Raw genomic sequence first — 15,062 nt, forward strand, 5'->3', positions numbered from 1 at the left:
CTATCCGTGTAGGAGGCACGGCAGTCGCGGACTGATTCCCGCATGCGTGTTGCTTCTTTTCCTGGTTTTCGCTTTATTTTATTTTATTTTTTCTGTAGTGGTGCGGTGTGTGTGTGACGACGTTCGACAGCTTCGTTTGGCGTGGATTTTTGCGATGTGTCTTGCGTGTGTTCGCTTGATTTGTTTTCAACATGCGTGCTGAGTGGTAAGGTGTACGAAATCTGCCGCGCAGTCTTCAACGCATTGATACGACCGACGGATCCCATTTGCCTTCAAAGTGCACCAGCAGCTTTTGATTCACTACTTTGGACCACCGAGGTGAAATGGCAGATTCGGATCCTTCCGACACACCTACAACTGGCAACGAAGTTGTGAGCAGTGGTATTCCTTCGTCTACTGTGAGAACCATTTCACGTCGTGGCGTTCTCGCCTTCCTTCCTTCCGGGCTCGTATGATTTGACTATGGCGCATTTTATACGATGACGTCGTCTTTCTGTCCCGTTTGCAGGACGCGTTGGAGGAAGCTTGCACTAGTGCCGACGACAAAAGTGAAGTCACAACACCGCTTCCTCAAATGCCGAGGGAAAACCTTGTGAGTGGCATAAAGGCTCAATTGTTTGCGTTTTACAGCGTACCCCATGTTCGTGATCGACGACTGTCCTGGCTTCTTTTTTTCCTCCGCCTCTCGCAGATCGCCACTGCCGTGAACTTCCTTGAAAACCCGCGCGTTCAAGGCAGTCCGCTTTCGCAGAAACGAGCCTTCTTGCTCAAGAAAGGTGCGCGGTGATTTAATAACCTCTTCGACTGAAAACACTCATGTGGCATCGGAGTGCACCGCGCTACTTGAAACTAGAATGTTGTTGATTGCCGTTGACCTATATGAAGCCGTGTACATTTAGTATATTTAGTACCTTAGTTTATCGAAGTCCGTGCTTTAGGTCTTCACGATATGGAGGAGTACATTTGTCTGACTTAAAAAGAGAACAATATCGGACCCTGGTAACATTGTATCAAGATTGTTGGTGTTGATTACGCATGTAGGTATTTGCCGTTTTCGTTCGCTAATTAAGTTATCATGAAAGTACATAAAGATCTCACACGATGGGTGCGTATTTTTGCGAAGATGTATTTTTTAAGATTTGTTATATGCATACTTTAAAACCTGGCTTTTGACATGGTGTGCATGCAGGTTTGACAGCTGAGGAAATCGATGAGGCCATAGAAAGGGCGAGGATTGGGAAACCAAACACTGTAGCCCAGCATGGGCTGGTCCCCTACCCTTCGTCGCCACCCCAGCTACCTCCACCTCCACCACCTCATTTGTTACAGCCAGGTGATGCATTGTTTATCTGTTTTCCTTCATTGCACACGACATGACTGCACACTGCATGTGAAGGTGCAGAAGGTGGTCGTGCAGGTGCTGAGATATGCAATGTTCTGAAACTTGCTCCAGCACGTTTAGTTGGCTGCTGCCCGATGTAGTACCATAGCAGGCCAATTGCACTGGATCAAGTGCAGAAATGTCACGAGGTACTGCAACTACATGACAACCTTCAGCATTATAATGTCATGATGCATACAACCCCTGCTCGTTAGTGAAGCTGGTATAGTAATATATACATTACGCCCTAAGGCTTGCCAGTGTTTTATCTAAGGTTATGAGGTCTGTCTATGATCTTCACCCTGCGAACACTTTTCCACCTTGGTGCTGCTCGCTACAGCAGCTGATGGACAGGAAATTTTGTAGAGAGGTCACCTGGCGTGCACTTGCGTGAGCTATAAACTTTTGCTTGCCCACTATTCTAGTCTAGCAGCCAAGGTGTTCTGCTGCTGAGCTCAAGGACGCAGGTTCAATGCCAGGCCATGGTGGCCGCATTTTTCTGTTGCAATAAGTAGCTAACAACCCACTTATCACAGCTGGAAACCTTGTTTGCTCGAGCGTGCAAAGGTTAATTATTTGGAGACATTCTTACGGCAGCCAGTCACAGTTTCAGAGAGCACCGAGAGAGGCAGAACCCAGCGCGGGGTTTGGTGGCGTGACTTCGCACGTATTGCACCTTGTTTGCATATTAGGGTGCAACTAGGGGCTTAGTTGGATACCTTTTTGCTGCCTTGAAAAATTAAATGCATGGATACACTTGCACATTACACACTTACCTGAGGTGATTGTGGACGCTTCTGATTTCAGAATACTCTATCTGGTCCCACCTGAGCCATGTTTCTTCGTCGATCGTGATAGTTGGGGTTGCCTCCTATGGCGCTTACTACATGTACAAGGTAACGAGGCCTCCTCTGAATGTTTTATCCCTTTAATTTCGAGTTTGTGCTTGCACGCTGGCCACGAATGTTGGTGTACTTTGTTCTCGATGTTGGCATTATTTGCACTGCTTTTTACGTAGCATTATCATCTCCTGTACTTAAAGGCCAACTCTGGCGATTTTTCGAGGTCGATGGACCTCAATGAAATTCGCTGGGTACGTTCCTTTGCACGTTTCCGTCATTTATGCCAAATTACAGCCTTGAGACATGCGCAGATTGTTTGCAAATAAATTTTAAAGATTGTCTGCAAACGCCCTCTTGGCTTCCCACAATTATTGGCAACATTGCGTCTGTGACGTCAGTATTGGGAAGGCGGCGGAAGTGACGCAGCCAAGGGCACCGCTAACTTCGGCGCTTCGGCCGCTACAGCGAGCGTCTGCTGTGCACAAGGCGACAGACAGCGTTGGTTTGGCCGGCGCTTCGCTGGTCGTCCCGGCTGTCACAGTTTTCATACTCTGCGCCGGCGTGACCGGCATGCCTTGCACGACTTCCGGTTCATTCGTAACAACATCTACGTCATACGTAGACAGTACACTCGGTTGGGTTTCGGTTTCGGTGTTGCGCTTTTTTGCTTATTTAAAATTATTCTCCAATTTACCGAGTATTTCTGCTATCGGGCCCGTAACAGGAACGTCTCAGGAACATAAAAGCACCATTACTTTGACATGGCCAAAAAATCGCCGGAGTTGGCCTTTAAAGGGACACTAAAGGCAAATATTAAGTCGACGTTGATTGTTGAAATAGCGGTCCAGGAACCTCGTAGCGCCGCTTTTGTGCAAAGGAAGTGCTTATTTTGAACTAAAATCACGTTTTTAGTGGTCCGCATCGCGTTAGCGCGCTTCAAATCTCCCGCCTGAAAATACGACTCTCATACGTCACTGCTGCCATGCCCAACGTTGCCCGCTTTTACTGCGCGGCCGCCGACACTAGTAGCAGCCGAGCGGAAGTAGCGGGACCCACAGTAGCAACAACGGCGCTGCGGCAAAGACTTGCTCGGATGGGCACATTCAAAGCCGTCACCAAGTTGCGGTTGGTCTCGTAATCCTCAGTACGAAAGTGCAGCGAGCACACACGCAGAGGTTTTGACTGTTTAGCACACTGGCGCAATGGCATGACACTAAGCCACTTCGAGCGTAAGGGTTCATTCCGCGGCACCCAGTGAAAAGACACACCGGTTTCCTTGCTGCAGCACTGGCGTTGTGCACCATTCGGGCATCCGGCAATATCTCACGCATGCGGCATTTTGTCGAACTTTTTGTCAGAGCGACCTTCACGAGCGCGCAAAACACGCACGGCAGTACGCAATCCCGAAACTACCACTGAGACGGTCGAGGCACAGCTCGACGAAAATGGAACCTTTGAACCACGCGCGCCGTTCCCCATGGCAACGCCACGGAGGTTTTGTTTTCCATGAATCAAGCGGAAACGAACAAACAGCATTTTATTACGTCTTTTGATGCTCGGAATGTTCTTTTTTTACTGCTGCTAGTTTGATTACTAGTGATTTATTGTAGGCCGACTTCCCTACGTCATCGGGATCACTTCGAAAATGTCCCACTCGTGGCGCTCGTCATGTGATACATTTAGCTTAATTTCTCGGTAAGTAGGGCACTGCTGTTGATAATATTGCCGTTTTAGAAGTTGTCATACATTGGGCTTTCACTCTAACATAAATTTTTATTTGCCTTTAGTGTCCCTTTAACTCTTATGCAAGACGCACTGTTACCTTCTTCTCACGAGCTGCACGGTCGTGTCCATTTTAGTCAACAACGCACATTGCTATGTTTACGATGCACCTGCTTTGAGTATGCCACGTTGTTGCAGTTTTTGGGTACATTAATTTCAATGCCGTGTTGCTTTCCCACACTAGTAATAGTACAATTTGGTGGTTGTATGTAAGAGGACCGTATCACTACCATAATGCTTTCATCTCATTATGCGTATGTCAAGGAAAACGTGGAGTTGTCATAAAAGGCATTGTCTTACCTGCTACAGAGGTATATAGAGCCATACCTGAGAGGCTGGGATGGTCCAAGATCCAAACCGGACCGGCTGTCTCAAGTCCAGGAACAAATCGGTGCCCTCACCGAAGCCATCCAGCAACTGAGGGAGGCAGTTGCATCTCTCGAGTCGGCTGTTGCTGAAGATAGGAGGCTCCGTAAGCCAGCTGTGAGTTTGACTTGTATGCAATTTCACTTTGTTAAACCGACTCCAAGCAGCACAAACACAACACTTCTTTTGTTTCGGACTTGTCATGGCGGCCTTACGCCAGCCGATTTTGTGGCGTTCTTGTCATTCAGCTTTCTTTTCGTTTCCTGAACTCTGTGGTACCAGCTCTAGCAGAAAAAAAAAATTGTGGAAGAAGTTCAGTGACTGTGCACGGTGCTGACACAAAGAAACGCTTTAAAAACATTGTCAGCAGTACTTGTCCTAATCATAGTATCCGGGGTGATTTGGGTATGCATAATGAACAATTAGCACTCACTGACAACATATGTGCTGCTTGTCTGCTGTGTATCGTAGAACATCATTAATACGTACCTGGCAGGAGCATACTGTAACTAGTACTTTGAATGATAGTATACACTGACAGTTAACTATAAATTAGCATTTCCTTTACATCCACTGGCAGTACACTAGACTTGTACGAGTAGTTCCAAGTTAACTGCGAATTAAGACGCTGCCCCGCAATTGTCTCAGGAGGCCCTGGACTCTGCGAAACAGGATCGTACCATCTCGGAGCTCAAATCCGAGGTCTTGTCGGTCAAGGCTTTGCTGCTGAGCAGGTGGGTGCTGAAGGCAGCAGGCGTGTATTGAGGAGCTTTCTGACTGGTGTGTGTCCTAGCTTTGGCTGGTCAGGGCTTTGCGCTGCAATTCGCTTCTGGTGGAAGATGGTCTGTGCTCAAGCTAGTCTTGGAACTGAAATCCTGGTAGAGTTCTGTGAAATGTCACGTGACGTGTTGCTCATGGTTTCGCATGACCTGTTGCATGCTGGAATGAGAGAGGCGCAACTCCTGAACACTTGTGGGACCTGCAAACTCGAGCATTACTACATAAGGTATCTGGCCTGAGAGAAGCCCGGGTGTGCTGCAGTTGTTAGGATAGACGGCAAGTTTGTCTTTGAGAAAAGGCCCGGAGAAAGTTTTGGTGCAGCACAGGTTATGCTTGCACTGGGAAGCAGCACAACTATGCTTGCAGTGGGAAGATCTGTTTCTTAGGCTGAAAAGTGAAGAGACATGAATGAATGAATGTATTTAATTTAGGGAGGAATGGAATCATGGTCTATATTGGGGTGCAGGAAGGTGTATCGAGAAGGTGAAATTGAACTGTACTGGTGCTGCTGAAGTCAAGATACTACATAGCACCCTGAAAGAAACCACAGCCACGTTTCATTTTCTTCTGATCTTGCTTGCTCTCATCACCTGAAATTCTACATAATCCCCCCACCTCCACTTTTTTTGTCCAGCAATAACCGAAGTTCCTTATGCACACCTTTAATTATATGCCTCGTACTAGCCCTTATGTGCCATCTGCAGCTGATTACAAAGAAGAATGAAGGGCTGTGTTCTTGAACAAAAAGCAACGTGATGTGATGAATAAGGCACCGGCTATGAATCTTGATTCACACTCTGATTTAGTGTCAAATTTTAAAGGGAAACTCAGCATGTTACATTGTACGTGTGCGTCAAATGCCTTTAAGTTGTGGCCTGTGCCACAGTGAGAGGGAGGGAGGATTTATTTGGGGAAAAGCAGAGAGGTCGACCTGAGGGTAAAGTCTTCTGGCCTGCTACTCTGCACAGAAGGAAAGTGGAGGAAGAAGAGGGCTATGGAAGGGTTGACGAAAACAGGCAGCAGAATGTGCGCATTCATCTTGAGAAGCCTCCTTGGCAGACAAATGGTGTGCTTGTTGTCACCTTAATGTTTTTTACTGTGGAAGTGGCTAGGTTGTTCGTGAAAGGTTTCGGTCCTCTCTCTGCAACTGTCCATTTACGAGTCTGCTGTGGTGAAATGCAAAAGGAAATCATTAGTGTGACTGCAAGAGCAATGTGACCTTGCCCTCGATGCTGTGCATAACCTCCATGCAAGGCAACAACTGCGAGCCTCCTTTGCAAGTTTTGCTTCAAGCATATGGAAATCAAAGTAGAAAAACCTGGGTATGTTTTTCAGAGCTGCCCGACACTTGGTTCATCACTCATATGGCTTAGCTGGATATTGTGTAGGAGCAAAACATTTCCGTTCTTGGCACCTATGTAAGAGGGTGGACAGATGGTGTTGGAGAAAAGCTTTAAGGACTGAGAAGGAGAAGTGATAAACTTTGGTTAGGTGATTAGAACCCTGAGTCTGAGTGATGGGATGCAATTGGCAGGTGACGCGGCCAGCGCTTTCTCACGGGTGGGTTGGTTCATCGTAAATACTAATGACAGGGACGCAGAAGGTCAAACAAAAGTCATTGATATTACCAGCTGTGTGTCGTCTTGCACCGTGTTGCTTTGCTTTGCTTGTTCCCATTCACTCTATGTGGCATAATGTTGGCTTGCAACTACACATCTGTTTGATGTTATGGGAACTCTGGTGATGGGACAGATATGCTTAAAGTTAACAAATTATGTGAGTGCTTGAGAGGCTTGTGGTTGTCCTAATTATCAAGAGTTTTGTGCGTGCCTAATCACACTGAAGTTTCCTAATAAATATGCCCCAACCACACAATCTTTAAGCACCAGAGACAAGGATACCAAAGATAAATGTTAGATTGAGCTAGGTCAGCAGATTACCTTACCAGAATTGCAGTTAAGTTGATCTTATCGGTTGTTGAGACTCGCCATTCCTTTTAAAAGGTGTGAAAATGGAAGGGTTTTGTTAAGCCGCCCTGATTTTTGTGCAGTGGCTCAGACTTTTTCCAGGATCTAGTCAAGCCTAGGTGATTGTTTTCAAAGGAAAAGGAGCGCATCGCTTTAGAAAGTGAATGGGTACCTTGCACAGCAACTTCCGACAGCTCTTCTTGCTCAGAAATTACCCCAAAACTTGCAGATGCTGTGCAATATGTGGCAACATTCTTATGTTACAGCTCTTGCGGTATTGATGTGAAATTCTACAAAGGAATCGTGTTGTATAATGTAATAATCAATGTTTTCCCACCAGAGAACTGCAGGTGCATAAACATTTCGAGAGAATGCGCTTGCCAATCTAGAGTGACCTAATGCCAATTTGTGTGTCGTTCGGGAGAGCAACTGTTGAGTAGGCTTTTGTCGTTCTTTTGTCCCCTCCCGTAACGTCCAATTTGCAGGAATCAGTTTCCGAGCGCGCCAAAAGTGACTCCCCCTGTGCCTAGCATTCCCACCTGGCAACTCTCCAGCAACGGTGCTGAAAAGGCAGAAAACGGTGCCGCTTCTGAGGTGAGTGACCACATGGCAACAGTGTTTCAGTTGTAGCCGATGCTGGTGTCCTGGTTGGTGCCATTAGCTCAGGTGCATTCTTGTAGTTGCTTTAATTGTTTATATTTCTTCTCGATAATTTGTGCCTTATGTTCATTATGCAGTTGCATCTATACAAAACGTTATTTTAACTTATTGTGCTTTATGTTGCATGCACACTTGAAGTGTGTTCGTTTGACTCACAATACTGACAGTCTGTGATGATAATAGCAGGAAGGTGACATATGTAAGTGCGGCAGTTTCGGAGACGTGTTGAAGCAAATGAACAACACAAAGCATTCGTTCCCTCCTGCTCTTGCCAATGTTGCAACAGTGAGTCTTTGCTGCCATCGAGTGATATCCATTTCACGTTGCCAGTGCACGCACACCATCCTCGTTAATTTAGCTGGTAAGCAAATGCGTACTGCAATTATTTGATTGTTAAAACTGCACATGTTACTTTGGTAGTTGTGTAACAGAGCTGTTGGGCCTTCCAGGCAAACTGACTTTATGTCTTCTGCTGTACAAGTCTTTACATTATTGTAGGTAAATACATTATTACATTGTGCAGGATATCCCTCATAGTCGACTTCAGGTCCACCTCCTGTGTATCATTACACTGTAACATACCTTTGCACTAACAAGCTTTATTCCGATTCTGAATGTGTAGTCCATGACCTTACGTGAGGAAAAGGTGTTTCTCTAGTTTTCTGTGGTTTCTGCACCAATTGTAAACACATGCAAGAATTTTACATTAGGTTCTCCGTGAGATCTTGATACAACATGGGTGCCCTGCGGAATGAAAAGCCGATGCTACCGATGGTATACAATTAAAGTGTAGAAGTGTTATCATCTCTATGCTATCTTTTGCCTGTGTTATCACTTGTCTTATGTGAAGACAATGAATGGTCGACTTCTCTCTCATTTTGCAGTCCAGCGAATCCGAAGAGAGCGAGGAACAAAGTTCAAAAAGCGCAAAGGAACCCATGGAATCAAGAAAAGAGGAGGTGCTCCATAATAGGCCAACAGGCTTGGCTTGATGATAATGTTTTTAACGCTATACAATCGAAGTATGTGCATCTGGCTATGCAATTCGATACAGGAATCGTTTATTAATGACCTCACTCAATGTATACTGTACGGGTTGATTGGAGGCTGACATGTGCGGCATCTCTTGGCAATAAATAAACTGGCAGCACGTTTTGACATGCATAGTTGCTGTTCTTTGTCACCTGTGATGCAGGGTTGCCGGTCGGTTGCAAAGTATGGTGAAGAAGGAGCATTCTGTGTGCACACCTCGTTAAAAGTTTGAGAGCGTGAAACTGGATGTTCATTAAACATCACAATTTTCACTTGTGCACTGGAAGTGGTAGGGCATCACCCAGGAAGTGTCCTTCCGGAGAATTCTCGAAATTTATAGCTATTGGAGGAGGTTAGAAAAAAAAGAGTTAAAGGACGCTTTTAAGCTTTGTCTAGAACGCGGGTTAATGGGCCTACGGCTCACAAACATATATAATGCCCTAAAACATCTGCGCTACCACCAGAACGATGGCTTAGAGCAAGCAACACACAACCACGTGATAGGAGGCAGCAGTGAGTCACTTCCACCGCTGTTGGCATATGTGGCCCAGATTAGGTTCGATTCCAGCTCGAACCCTGACCTTTCGTCCTGTTCATCTATTGGGATTATTTGCTTACAGACACTGCCGCTTTGTCGCTCACAACCAATACCGGCAACACCGATGCCAACAACACATTTTCTACGACACGAGCTCTTTAATGCTATTGCATTAGAATTGAATTGTTCTGTTACCACGCCACCAGGTGTGGTAGCCGGAGCCATCGTCAACGGAGGCACTGTTTGGCTCAGCCAGTACCTGCAAGCGGCGTTCCTACCCTGCATTCTGCAGTGTTCTGGAGGGGAGGGATCACGGCACACTCAGATGGCAAGCCCCGCCCCCTTGTTTCTGTAGTCTTCTATTTTTTGTTTTACAGCGAAAGCTGTTATGAGATCATTTCTCCGGCCGTTTTTGGCGCCGTAGTTGTCCGCCGCCGCCGCCGCCGGTGTCCGTAACCAGTATCGCTCGAAATAAGAAAAAAAACTAAATAAGAAAAAAATTCCAGGATGGAACGAGGTTCGAACCTGGGCCCTCTGCGTGGGAGCCCAGTATTCAACCTCTGAGCCATGCCGGTGCTTGAAACTGCTTTGCAAAAAGGTCCTATACAGGCTTCATGTCGGGAAGGAACCACATTAGCATATGCAATATAGCGTGGTAGAAGATTAAAATAAGCACCAAGCGCGTACAACGCGAATTCTGTAACCAGGCGTCAAACAATTGCGAATTGCGCAACGAGTAGGTTGTTGAATGCTTCCAACCCATTACAAAGGGCTCTGCCATAATTCTTCATCGTCATCAGGCCGCAGATCCAACAAAGTGCGCATAATCCCTTACATGCGTTTAGCAGGTACCAAACGCTCTCTGTAGAATGACGAAAAATGGCACAGTGCCTGCTGCCCTACTTCTACAAAATTACAATTATTTATAGCGTAGTGGGTTCCTCGCAAGTGCACTTGCATTGGTTGCCAAGGAAGCCCATAAGCGCATGATCCACTTCCTCGGGGTCTCAGTAAGATTACAATTAGAGGTGTGCGAATATTCGAAATTTCGAATATTTTTCGAATAGTGTTTGCTATTCGATTCGATTCGCACTGAAATTTACTATTCGAACTATTCGAACTTCCCAAAGACAAATGCAGTCAATGTCCGGTTGAAAGTGATCCCTTCAGATTTTCAATATGCTTCACCTCATTACACTCTCGTATTGCGGCAAAGCTTCCTTTCAAGCTCCGTTACGGTCGAACTTGGCCAAGAGACAAGGTCCGATTGGAAGTAGTCCCTAAATTTTCAGTATGCTTCACCTCATCACACCCCCGTATTGCGCAAAAGCTGCCTTTCAAGCTCCGTTACGGTCGAACTAAGGCAAGAGACAGTCAACGTCTGATTGGAAGTGGTCTTTAGATTTTCAATATGCTTCACCTCCTCACACCCCCGTATTGCGGCAAAGCTGCCTTTCAAGCTCCGTTTACGGTCGTCGAACTAAGGCAAGAGACAGTCAACGTCTGATTGGAAGTGGTCTTTAGATTTTCAATATGCCTTCACCTCCCTCACACCCCCGTATTGCGGCAAAGCTGCCTTTCAAGGTCTCGTTACGGTCGAACTTAGCCAAGAGACAGTCAACGTCCGTTTGGAAGTGGTCCCTAAATTTCAATATGCTTCACCTCATCACACCCCCGTATGGCAGCACAAAGCTGCCGTTCAAGCTCCGCTACGGTCGCAATGTATTAACTCAAGAAAACGCTGGTCCGATATGGAGATGAAAGATGTGGCAGAGTTGGGGGCTCATTTAATGCTGTTTGGACCTGAAATTTGGGCAGAAGTCCGAAAAAATCGGACGCCGAAGCTTTTTAGCATCCAAAATTTCAGATGTTCTTATGTATCGACGTCTACAAGGCAGATTTGGCACTCCGGACTTGAAGGGAGCACACCCTTGTCTGCCACATCAGTTGGGACTTCCACAGAAAGTTGAAAGAGAAGGAGAGGCTGAGGAAATGGCATCTCTGCCTATCACGTGTAAAGTGTTGTCGGCAACCACTTGGTTGCAACCAAATCATGTCACATAAATACAATTCGGCCTCTACATTGCCTCATTCTTGATAAGAAAGACAACTATGAAATATGACCCCACCAGCGCTTCATCAACCTAGTGAAAAGAAAACACTTTCATGTTGCTATCTCACAAGAACATACTTAGGGATTCTCTGCACGTTTTCTGTAATTTCACTCGAATTATTCGAAAAATGTTTGAGAAATATTCGAAAATTATTCGAAATTATTCGATTCGATTCGCACTCATCTTTATTATTCGAATTCGCTTCGCACCCAAACTTTTGCTATTCGCCAGCTCTATTAACAATGATTTATGCGTAGTGGGTTCCTCGCACTATTCTATTTTTGTTTTACAGCGAAAGCTGTTATGAGATCATTCTCTCGGCCGTTTTTGGCGCCGTAGTTGTCCGCCGCCCCGCCGCCGGTCCGTAACCAGTATCGCTCGAAATAAGAAAAAAAACTAAATAAGAAAAAAATCCAGATGGAACGAGGTTCGAACCTGGGCCCTCTGCGTGGGAGCCCAGTATTCAACCTCTGAGCCATGCCGGTGCTTGAAACTGCTTTGCAAAAAGGTCCTATACAGCTTCATGTCGGGAAGGAACCCATTAGCATATGCATATAGCGTGGTAGATGATTAAATAAGCACCAAGCGTCGTACAACGCGAATTCTGTAACCAGGCGTCAAACAATTGCGAATTGCGCACCGAGTAGGTTGTTGAATGCTTCCAACCCATTACAAAAGGCTCTGCCATAATTCTTCATCGTCATCAGGCTCAGAATCAACAAGTGCGCATAATCCCTTACATGCGTTAGCAGGTACCAACGCTCTCTGTAGAATGACGAAAAATGGCACAGTGCCTGCTGCCCTACTTCTAAAAATTACAATTATTTATAGCGTAGTGGGTTCCTCGCAAGTGCACTTGCATTGTTGCCAAGGAGCCCATAAGCGCATGATCCACTTCCTCGGGTCTCAGTAAGATTACAATGATTTATAGCGTAGTGGGTTCCTCGCAAGTGCACTTGTATTGGTTGCCAAGGAAGCCCATAAGCACATGATCCATTACCTCGGGTCTCAATAAAGTTCTCCCCCCCCCCCCCCCCCTCTCTTCCACGTCTACGTATACAGCATGACGGGAGAGGGAAATAGCGACTGGGCGTCACCCAATGCAAATTACATAACTGGTTGGCCGTTTAAAGATTCCAACCCATTACAAAGGCTGAGCCATAATTCTCATCGTCATCATCGTCACGTCACAAAGTGCACATAATGCCTTCAGACGTGTAGCTGGTGCCTTGCTTCTCCATAGAATGACGAATATGGCTTAGTGGTGCTTCCGAACTTCACAAAATTTTGATTTGTGGCGTAGTGGGTACCTTTCTAGTGTACTTGTTATGTAGCCCCAAGAAGCTTAACGGGCTCTAGAAACTCGCTCTTCCACTTTCGCTGTGACTTGTGCTGCGGTTTCAGCGCAGGCCTGGCTTTTTTCTTTGCGGTGCACTTCCTGTGGTGGCATTGTAATTTCTGCTTTGCCACACTACCAGAACGCTGTACCTTGCCAGTTATTTGTATGTAAAGTGCCCTACTTATGTTCCATGGAACGAAGACAAAACATGGCAAATTTCGGGAACATTTAGTGATGCCACCAAATTGCAGAAAAATGCTTTGAAATTAGTGATGAACCTCACTAGTGACCTCTTAACAAAATTGAGTAGTGGCTACTACAGTGTACTGAGAACATATACATTGGTGTGCTTTGCGTAACGCGTTTCTCTTTTTTTAAATCATGCTGCATAATATTTTGGACAACACACACACTACTGCCAGTCAAGTATACTAATGAAGAAAGAAATTATCAAAGGCAGGCTGTAAGTAAACAAAAAAAGTTAAAAACTATCTTTGTGTGAAGTGTGAATAGCAATAGCTCCGAAAGTTGTTGGGCAGATACATTTTGTTACTCGTGGCATACAACAACGATAGTGAGGGAAATATATTCCTTGTTGAGGAAGCATATAAGTAATGCCGTATGGCATACATACCACTCTACTCCATGCACAATAGTAATGAAAATATCTCTTAATGAAGAAGCATAAGTGACGCTAGATGAGCTTTCATAAGGCCTTCATTTTTCATATTGACTACAGCTAAACAATATATTGGCGAAAATGATTACACATTAGAGTTCATTGCTCTATTTTCAATAAATTCACTATGCCAAACTTTTTCTGCACTGGTAGCCTACGACGTATAGGCTGAAGACGACAGTGTTGCATAGTTCTTGTGTGGCACCTTTGAGCACTGCAGCGAGGTGTGGGTACCCATTGTAGATGGCTAGTAGCACTTTGGAACTCAGTTGCCATCAAAATAACCACCAACGCGGTTGTTGACTGCTGTGTAGACAAGTGTGTCTTCGTCGATGAAGATGGCAGCGGCATTGGTGATGTTGTCCTCTAGGAGGAACATGCGGTGGCCCCTGCTCCGGAGTTCCCGCACAATTTCCTGCAAGTGTTACAAGTGTTAATTACGTCTTTCATAGATGTATTCGCACTTGTCGTTAAAAAAAAACACTATTGACTGATAAGAAAAAAAAAGAAGATGGCTTTCGCCTTTGACTCTTCTTAGGCAAATAAGAGGCCATGTGAGTTTTTTGTTTAAGTATTTATAGCGCTTGAAAGGTACCACTTAAATATGCAATAAGTACTTGTGATCTCTCACCCGTGGTAGGTCGGTGTCGTAGAGAACGCCCTTGAGGCTGGGACGATAACGAACTTTGGACGTGCTCACCGCGTCCGCCACCGTCTTGTTCATCAGCAGCAGCTGGCACAGCACCTAAGCCATAGACAAACAATTCCAATAGAAATGTCTTCTTACCAGTAAAAGTGCCCCGACAGTGGGTGTGCCTTTGTACCCCTAGCCTCACTTCTTACATACAGAGTGATTTATGGAAGCACTGAAAGCAAGATGTTCCACATTAACACGGAATAAAACTTTCTGGGCTGGAGGAATAACCTTAGCGCGAGGGTATAAATAATAAAAATGAATTTGTTTCAGCTACGCCTCAACATTGGGCTCTTGGTGTGGCTTCCCGCATTGTGACCCTTAATGCAGTGAAGACGCAGTGAAGTAATTTTTTTCTGGAGCTTTTTACTCTGCTGTCTTCCATAGCCTTATGTTTGCGTTGAGCTGTGCTTCAAAGTTAAGTAAAGCAATTATTTCAGTCATCAATCAAGTCAGTCAAAGGATGATGCTTGTTTCACGACATGACTGTTGTCTAGGACAGTACTTCTTAATGAATATAAAACACTCATTAACCCTTCCCCTCCCATTGATGAGTATACTTGTCATATGATTTTGTAACAAAATGACCGATGATGACTATACTCGTCGTCAACAAAAACTATACAGTCCCCCATGGAACCAATGACGACTACACTGTGATAGTTGTGTTTCTTCACGCTAGATGGCCACGCTCGTCCATGTTGTGCCATCTTTGTCTCGGGTTTCATTTTATTGCCATCTTTCATTGTATTGCCATGCAATGAAGCCATCTTCGAGCAATTTTTTTTGTGCAATTAGTGAAATAAACGAACCCCATTGAATCAAGTAATTGTACCATTTTGTTCAGAAAAGAAAAAGTCTATAATTGAGCGGAAAAAATTTCCGTAA

General features: G+C 45.3%; 1 protein-coding gene across 2 annotated transcripts; it reads left to right on the plus strand.

Annotated features, from left to right (window-relative positions):
* Positions 1-103: 103 nt before the first annotated feature.
* Positions 104-8,936, plus strand: LOC119389856 (peroxisomal membrane protein PEX14). Of its 2 annotated transcripts, none has more exons than XM_037657258.2 (9): positions 104-398; positions 509-592; positions 692-776; positions 1,190-1,333; positions 2,189-2,277; positions 4,315-4,488; positions 5,023-5,105; positions 7,604-7,712; positions 8,663-8,936. In XM_037657258.2, exons 1-9 carry the CDS (start codon positions 324-326, stop codon positions 8,768-8,770), a joined length of 951 nt encoding a protein of 316 aa, XP_037513186.1. In that variant the 5' UTR covers positions 104-323; the 3' UTR covers positions 8,771-8,936. The 2 variants fall into 2 exon arrangements, with proteins under 2 accessions (XP_037513186.1, XP_037513185.1); XM_037657257.2 differs by having other exon boundaries at positions 5,020-5,105; positions 8,663-8,846.
* The last annotated feature ends 6,126 nt before the right edge of the window (positions 8,937-15,062 follow it).

The sequence above is a fragment of the Rhipicephalus sanguineus genome, chromosome 4 (genome assembly GCF_013339695.2).
Source record: "Rhipicephalus sanguineus isolate Rsan-2018 chromosome 4, BIME_Rsan_1.4, whole genome shotgun sequence".
NCBI lineage: Eukaryota > Metazoa > Arthropoda > Arachnida > Ixodida > Ixodidae > Rhipicephalus > Rhipicephalus sanguineus.

Coding starts and splice junctions, on each gene's coding strand:
- LOC119389856 (XM_037657257.2), top strand. CDS start 324: ATGGCAGATTCGGATCCTTCCGACACACCTACAACTGGCAACGAAGTT. Junction 777..1,189: donor AGCCTTCTTGCTCAAGAAAG/GTGCGCGGTGAT, acceptor GTGTGCATGCAG/GTTTGACAGCTGAGGAAATC. Junction 4,489..5,019: donor GGAGGCTCCGTAAGCCAGCT/GTGAGTTTGACT, acceptor CAATTGTCTCAG/GAGGCCCTGGACTCTGCGAA.